Genomic DNA, 8131 nt, shown 5'->3' with positions numbered 1-8131 from the left:
GCATGTATGATGATACATAGGTCTTTGGATAGAGGCTGACAAAGTTCTTGCCAAAGACCTTGGCATACTCCAACCATTCTTGTTCTGTCACCTTGCTCTTCCTCTTGACACACATAATGACGACAGACATGGTCTTGGACAGCGCGCATCCATCAAATGATATCTTTAGGTACAGCTTCTCACCTGGTCTCAGATTTGGCCTCTCCTTGTCCAACGCTTTATCAATCAATGACCTGAGAGTAGCATAAGATGCCTTCCGGCTCTCCTTGTCGAACATACAGATATGCCTAATTGTCTCTGGTGGTATGTGAACAAGGTCAGCAATCAGATCAACTTTCATGAATGTATGTTGTTGCCAATGATACTCACCAGTTTGTATTTGCTTGACCTTAGATAGACTGTACTTCTTGGAGAGTTTGAACGTCTTCCTCAGCCTCATCCACATGGCGTCTGGTATCTGCAACTCATCCTTGAGTTGCGACAAGTCGGTGAGTGGCACATAGGTCTGGTCCATCTCGTTGGCTGATTGGACTTCAATGCATCTCACACATGTAGGTGGACACTTGTGAAGGTCTGTCACTCGCTCATGTTGCGACAGATTGCTGCTCTCGAAGCTGGTCTTCTTGGAATCACATGTCTCATGCCTGCACGCTTTGTAACCAACTGGAATTGGAACTGGGCCAGCTGGAGGAGGTCTCTTGGATACGCACAACACGCACTCGCCTGTGGTACACTCTGTCTGATGATGCTTTCGGTAATGTTTGGAACGTGCTTGAGTGCTGGCGTATGTACGACCACAACTGATATGCTGACATGTAACTTGCACCATTATATATATATATATATATATATACAGATAACAGCCGGCCGCCAAGGCAAGCCTTTGAATGACTCTGTCAGCCGTACAGCTCGTGTTTTGAAGGACTCAGACATCAATCATTCAATGACTCACCACCTTGGTCTTTGGACATTCATTGAGATAACAGGTGTTTATCTCAACCCATCCCAGACACCTCTTTGGATTGATCGACCGACCAATGCTTTCTTTGACCTGGGAAGATGGACACCACCACGCAAAACATCAAAAAAATGTTGCATAAAGCACTATGTCTAGTGGGGGTGATCCTCCTTTTATGAACTTTTGAGACCCCTGATGAGTGAGATCAGCACCAGACACCCCCTTTGGACCTTGTGGACACCACCACGAGAAAATTGTTGTGATCTCCTCCAGGATCCCAGTTGGATCATCATGCAAGTACCTTGCTAACAACTCACGTTGCAACAACATCTTGCGCAGGACGTTCTTTACCAGTCGTACTCTGATCTCAGAGTGGCCATTAGGGTTGTGGCGATACGGTAGACTCATGTGTATCTCGACCTTCTTAGCCTTCATGTATTCAACGAAGACATGAGCTGTGAACAATGGATCGTTATCAGTTACGATCTCACTTGGTCGTGGAAAAGTGCAGAACATCTCTTGTAACAGATCAATGATGTCCATGCTCTTCGCACCCTTGATCAATGGCTTCAACCATGTGAATTTGGAGAATCGATCGGACACCAACAGTATTCCGTCATACTCTATACCAGTTTTAGTAGTATGAGTGGACAGCTTTGGAATTATATCCATGGTGATTGATTCAAACACATATTGTGGAATGGCTAGGGGCTCCAGCAAGCCCATCGTCCTCGGTGGATGGTCACTGCACAGCTTGCAAATGACACATGACTGTACGTAGTTGAGGATGTCAGCGTTCATCGTCAGCCAATAGTATCTACGTTTAATCTTCTCGCTCGTTCTCTTGTGATCAAAGTGTCCTCCTAGCCAGTGATCATGGTGGATGGATATCACTTTGCGAATGACCTTCTTCACACGTGGAACAATCAGCTTGTTCTCACTCGTCAGGCGCAAGCCTCTGGTATCGACGGTGTAAGGTGTCTGATCACGGTGCAACGTCTTCTCGTTGACTAACTTGTCCTCTATCTCGTAGCCAGCTAGTATCAGTGGAATGATGGTATCATCATCAAAGGCATGGAGCATATTCAGTTCGGACAATTCCTCTATACTGCGAGCGGAAGCGGTGGTAGCAGCAACAGTTGCTGTGTTGGTCACATTATCGACAGATGCGATATGTTTGGCGAGTACAGGTTCATCTGGCATGGGGATGTCATCATCCACATCAATCGATTTGTTTGATCGGACGCGCTCCATCAACTCTTTGACATCAATTGATCGACTGCATGCATCAGCATAGATGTTGGACGAGCCTTTGATGTACTCCAGTTTGGGATTGTACTTACTTAGGATCTGTATCCATCGAGTAATACGATCACTGATCGGATATTTACATTGCTCATACAGGAATACAATGTTGCGGTGATCACAGTTGATCGTGATTGGATAACCAAACAATAAATAATGATTATCAATCAGAGCAGTTACTGCAGCCAACATCTCGCGCTCAAGCACCGTGTAGCGAAGTTGACTGTCGTTGAATCGCTTAGACCCATACAGAATGTGTCGTCGCTCTCCATCATCACCCAGTTGGTAGATCACATAGCCAATCGCACCTTTGCTTGCRTCACTGTCGCATATGAATGGACGATCAAAGTCAGGTAGGTATAAGATTGATTCATCAGACAATAATGTCTTGAGATGATTGAACAGCTGATCATCTTCCTCAGTCCAATCAAACTTGGCTCCCTTCTTCATGAACCGTCCCAACTTCAGTGTGGTAGCTGAGTAGTTGTCAATGTAGTGTCTGTGGTAGGCAAGCAGACCTAAGAACCCGGCGAGTTGTTCYTTCGAGTGTGGTCTCTCCCAGTCATGAATTGCTTGAAGTTTTGCCCGAGTGGGTTTGACAGTTTCCCCATCGATCTCAAAACCCAAGTATTCCAGTTTTGGCTTTGCCCAAACACACTTGTCTTTGTTGATTGAGAGATGGTTGTCTTCCAGGACCTTCAGTACCCTGTTCACAACCTTCATATGTTCATCAACATCGTCTGATCGAGTGCGAATCAATATATCGTCGAAATATATTATAGTGACACCCTCCTCGATCAGATCTCGGAAGATATGTTCCATGAATGCATTGAAATGAGAAGGAGTTCCGGCTAGGCCCATGGGCACGACGTTCCAGACGAAGGAACCGAACTCAGTTCTCATTCCAGTTTTCAGACGCGACTGCTCATCCTTWAGYAGGAGCTGGTGATATCCTCGAGCCAAGTCAATGGCAGAGAACAAYTTGTATCCTTTAGTCGACATGATCAACTTAGAGATGTTGGGTATTGCGTGGTGTGAGTAGTGACTGACACTATTCAACGCTCGGTAGTCAACCACACATCTATACTTGTTCGTGCCAGGCTTCTTGATGAACATCACAGCAGCACCATAAGGTGATTCAGCGCGAGAGATCCAGCCCCTCCTCAAGTAGTCCTCCAGTTGAGCTTTGAGCTCACCCTTCAGTCTGTGGGGTACAGGAAACATCGAAGGTTTAGGTATCTCTCCATTGGTGAAGATCTCATAGTCCCACCCAGGTCGACTCACTGGTAGAGTCGTTCTCTCTCTGCCAGTTGATTCCAATAAAGTGCAAAACTCATTCACGATAGTTTTTGACAATTTTGAAATGTTGCGGCCCATTGCTTTAGTGCCATCTTCTGTGGGGTTGAAAGTCACATCGCCAGCATAGCATATTTCAGATACTCTATGCAGCTGACCCCCCACATACACAGTAAAGGTCTTTCGTTTCGAATCACCCAGAGGTACTTCCTGACGTCGACCTTTGTCATCATTAAATGACCACTGGATTGAATGATACAAGTAAGAATTAAAAAAAACATTTATATTCGACGAGGGTGTAGTCTTCCCAATGATGAGTCGTGGTATACACAATTATTCATTGTAAAATAGATATTATCTGACCTATACTACCAAGATAAATAACTGAACTGTCACTTCAGTGAATTGTAATAGATACACCTGAATATTAACCTAATTAATGAATAGTTCAGTTACAGATCAAGGTTAATAACTATTCACCTGAACTTACGGAGCATTGATGACCAGATGTTTGAACCAAAGTCGAGTGTTGATGCGGTGTGTTGAAGATGGTCTCTACCGATCAGTATCGAGGCATTCTCATCACAATCAATCACTTCAAAACACACAGACACAGACACATAAAGACCAAACTTGTTCTTTACTTTAAGTTCCTTTACAGTTATGCCCTTAGAGGCTACAGTTGATCCATCAAATCCTCTAAGTACAGTGTCGGACTTCTCCAATGGCATGTTGTGAGCCCAGTGCGCAGGCAAGACTGAGGTGTCAGCACCCGAATCAATCTTGACCTTGGTCAGCCGGTCGTCATCAACAATGGCAACAGTTGAAATCTCCTTGGTCTTGCCTGGTGTCTTGGTACCAGGGTACGTCGACTTGGCCGGTTGTTTGGACTTGATCCATTGTGCCTTCCTCTCCTCAGCTGCCTTCTTCTCCTCTTCAGTGCGGACGTCTGGCAACGGGCAGTTCCTCAACTGATGTTTGAGAGACTTGCATCTGAAACATCCCTCAGGTTTGGGAGTAGACGTGGAAGTGTGCTCCAGCTTTCTCTTCTTATCAGTAGCCGTCTTGATAGCATCCTTGGTCAAAGGTTTGTTATCACCCTTGGGAGTGTTGTTGTTCTTGGCAACACTCTTGCTCAGTTCAGTGACCATCGGCGCTAACTCACCAGTGTAATCCGCACCATTGAGCAGGGCTCCTATTCACATATCATGACTCGAAGTTCAACCGAAACCGATTCACATCCGACCCGACGGTTCAGTTAAATAAATTTCAAATTTTCACTCACACACAGACTATTCGAATCTATTCGAAGTTGGCGCGGTTTATTCACTTTCTAGACAACAACGGACGACATCGACACAACAAAGACATTTCATTCAAACGAAACAACTACATTACAAATATAATATCCTACTACTCTTAGCAATGCTCCGTAAGTTCAGGTGAATAGTTATTAACCTTGATCTGTAACTGAACTATTCATTAACCTAATTAATATTGCATCCATTAATACAAGCAAGCGAGCGCAGCATCACATGTAGACTGTCTAGAATGACAAGAGGGTCAACAATTAATGATTAGGCGAGTAAGAGAGTGCAGTCTCACTTATAGACTGTTTAGAATAATAAGAGTCAACAAACAATTAATTATTAAGAGAGTACAGCGAGTGTATCCTCATATGTCGGCTGTTAGAAGGGATAGAGTAAACAATCGATTAATGATTAAGCGAGTAGGAGCGAGTGCAGCCTCACATGTAGACAGTTTAGAATGATTAGAGGGTCATTAATTAATGATTAAGCGAGTAAGAGCGAGTGCAGCCTGTACATGGAATGGAGAAAGAAACATTACAGACGGCTTGGAAGACTCTACATGATGAYGAGCAAGAGTAGCTTCATATCCAATTGGCGCCATCTGGACACAATACAGTACGTATAAAGGTAGCGACAAGGTCAACGAACGAACAAACAAACAAACAATCAATCAAATTAATACCTTATATTATTATTATTATTATTATTATTATTACATATTTACATAATGTCTAGTGATTCTGAATCATCTACATCATCATCGTCTTCGACGCCACCATCATCGGCCTCAACCCTCGTCGCATCCAGGCGCTCCAACCACTCTGAGGTCTGGGAATTCTTCGAGCGGGAGATCACCTACTACACCAAGGCGCAGATTGAGAGCTTTGGCCCCAAGAGCAAGATCAGGAAGAGTGCCAGACCAGACGAAGAGAGTGGTGGATACAAGGTTGACCTTGCCTGGTGCAAACGTTGCACAGGCAAGAAGGCGTGCTACAACATGGCAAGCGGCAGCACAACCAATCTGTGGACACACTACACAGACAAGCATGCGCCCAACCTCTCCATTGCAATGGACAAGTACCTAGACAACAGTGGCAACTTGCGAGACACTCCGAGGATAACCATGGTCAAGTGGCTAGTGATGAACCATCAGCCCAACCTCATCGTCGAGCAAAAGTAAGTAATACAATCATCCACCGCCATCCATACTCAATCAATCATCTTTGATAGTCGTTAACACTTTTCTTATCATCAACCTCAACCTAATAGATTCTTCAAGGAGATGATCGACTCATTCAGAAAGCAGCCAGAAGCGATTGTACCAGGTGCTGACACCATCGCAAGAGGTATGTACAATAATATTATCATTATATACTCTCCAATGTTCACCTACAGTATGCTAACTTTACATTAATCATTCATTCACTCAGAGATCATTTCTTTCCATCGCACCCTCCAAGAGGCAATCAGTGCCCACCTATCCAAGCTTACGTGCAAGGTATCGGTCACCTTTGACATCTACCAGGCCAGGTACACTCTCGCTTCCTACTTGGGTGTGGCTGTACATTTCATTGAGAATGACAGACTTCAACATTTATTGTTGAGCTTTGAGCCCTTCCCAGAGCAGCACACTGGTATTATTATGTGTGACAAGGTAGTCGAGGTATTGGACCAGTTTAAGCTACTTCCCAAACTGCTCGCATCCTGTACCGATAACGCCACGAACAACGACACTGCCGTCAGCAATCTCGAGGTAGTGTGTGCCACCAGATCAGTCCCCTACCACGGTGTCGAGAGCCACGTCAGGTGTATCGCTCACATCATCAACCTGGTGATTCGCAGCTTTCTCCAAGAGGATCAAGTCCACGAAGTTGTCAAAGGCTTCAAGGAGCTCTCAAACCATGTGAGAGAGACTCACAAGTCCAAGGAGGCCTACCGCCTCATTGTTGGATCGATCCCGCCCGAGGACGTTGAGACGCGCTGGGACTCCAGGTATCGCCTCCTCCAATATTTCCTCGACCACAAGGATGCCGTCATCACCTACCTTGAGGAGTCCACCGACAAGACATTCCAAATCAACTGGGAGAAGCTGGAGGCCATCCAACCGACACTCGACATGTTTCATTATGACTCTGAGGGCCCACCACGACTGAGTTGACACCAAATACTATATGAACAATATTAACGGCCCAAGCTCATGGACATCAATAAGCTTGGGCTGTTAATATAGTTCATATAGTATTTGGTGACGAACTTGATGGTCACACTGGAGTCCGAGAGACTGGCAGTATTGGGTGTGATAATGTCGTTCAGGTCTGAGAACGAAGTCTCGAGGAAAGTCGTGGCACCTTGCGCACCAAGATAGTCACGAGCTATCTTTGAAATTAGGGGAAAGGTAACAGAGTTGACGGCCCACCACGACAGAGTGTTGACACTGCTAGGGATGCGAGGATGGAACAAGAACCTTCTCAACTCTGAGCAGCATGACCAGCCCAACAATCGTAAATAAATCTTCAAGTCAATCGAATGAATCGAATATAAATAGAATGAATATGAACAACTGTTAACTTGTCAAATGATTATTTGTATTCATAACTCGTCGACAGTTATTCACCAATAATCGGGTCGGTTGGTCATCGTCCCAAAAATTAACTATATCCGATGAATAGGAGCCCTGCCATTGAGATACAGGTCACTTGGCAAATTGCTACGGACAGAAGCAGGGAAGGCGGAAGTGAACATGACGGTCTTGAACGTCTTGAGGTCCTTGACGCCCGATGACTCGACAGCTGCACAGGCCTTCCTGAACTTCTCGGTGAAGGCAGAGACATCGGTATCACCAGTGTAACGCAAGTTTGTCAATTCCCTCACCAACTCAGTGCGTGGTTTGTGGGAAGCGAAGCGATTGATCATTGCGCTGGAGAACTTGTTCCAGTTGGTAACACGGATGTCCAAGCCAAGAGACTTCTGAGCCTCCGGTGTCATGGCACTCCAGATGGCGGATATGCGCATTACTTCATTCAAGGCCATGAGGACTCTGCAGTTCTCCTCGAAGTACTTGTTGAAGTCATCAGTAACAGTGAACTTTGGCAACTTGGCTGTGGGCATGGAAAGTTGTCTGGCACTCCTTTCAATCAGTTCCACAACGTCAAGCCTGTCTGGATGTGGAGATATCATAATTACGCCCATTACGCTCTCCACCAGCTCGTTCTTTTTCTCCCACTCCATGTAAGTGGTCAGTCCCGGTTGGGACGCGATTAGT

The 8131-nt window shown here is 45.3% G+C and overlaps 5 protein-coding genes across 5 annotated transcripts; 2 read left to right on the top strand and 3 right to left on the bottom strand.

Moving 5' to 3' along the window:
- Nucleotides 1-586: 586 nt before the first annotated feature.
- Nucleotides 587-887, top strand: SAMD00019534_095420 (hypothetical protein; the record flags this gene model as incomplete). The annotated part of the gene is made up of 2 exons (XM_012895467.1): nucleotides 587-784; nucleotides 864-887. 2 exons carry the CDS (start codon nucleotides 587-589, stop codon nucleotides 885-887), a joined length of 222 nt encoding a protein of 73 aa, XP_012750921.1.
- A 194-nt stretch (nucleotides 888-1081) lies between these two features.
- SAMD00019534_095410 (hypothetical protein) lies at nucleotides 1082-2212 on the bottom strand (the record flags this gene model as incomplete). The annotated part of the gene is made up of 1 exon (XM_012895466.1): nucleotides 1082-2212. The coding sequence occupies one exon, from the start codon at nucleotides 2210-2212 to the stop codon at nucleotides 1082-1084; it is 1131 nt and encodes a 376-aa protein (XP_012750920.1).
- A 1823-nt stretch (nucleotides 2213-4035) lies between these two features.
- Nucleotides 4036-4710, bottom strand: SAMD00019534_095400 (hypothetical protein; the record flags this gene model as incomplete). The annotated part of the gene is made up of 1 exon (XM_012895465.1): nucleotides 4036-4710. The coding sequence occupies one exon, from the start codon at nucleotides 4708-4710 to the stop codon at nucleotides 4036-4038; it is 675 nt and encodes a 224-aa protein (XP_012750919.1).
- An 886-nt stretch (nucleotides 4711-5596) lies between these two features.
- Nucleotides 5597-7027, top strand: SAMD00019534_095390 (hypothetical protein; the record flags this gene model as incomplete). Its single annotated transcript, XM_012895464.1, has 3 exons — nucleotides 5597-6045; nucleotides 6139-6215; nucleotides 6300-7027. The coding sequence occupies 3 exons, from the start codon at nucleotides 5597-5599 to the stop codon at nucleotides 7025-7027; spliced, it is 1254 nt and encodes a 417-aa protein (XP_012750918.1).
- A 494-nt stretch (nucleotides 7028-7521) lies between these two features.
- SAMD00019534_095380 (hypothetical protein) lies at nucleotides 7522-8046 on the bottom strand (the record flags this gene model as incomplete). Its single annotated transcript, XM_012895463.1, has 1 exon — nucleotides 7522-8046. One exon carries the CDS (start codon nucleotides 8044-8046, stop codon nucleotides 7522-7524), a length of 525 nt encoding a protein of 174 aa, XP_012750917.1.
- Nucleotides 8047-8131: the final 85 nt, after the last annotated feature.

This window comes from Acytostelium subglobosum (assembly GCF_000787575.1).
Source record: "Acytostelium subglobosum LB1 DNA, scaffold: scaffold22, whole genome shotgun sequence".
NCBI classification, from domain to species: Eukaryota; Evosea; class Eumycetozoa; order Acytosteliales; family Acytosteliaceae; genus Acytostelium; species Acytostelium subglobosum.
Note: the sequence above shows the minus strand (reverse complement) of the source record. Positions and strands in the feature narration are given on the sequence as shown.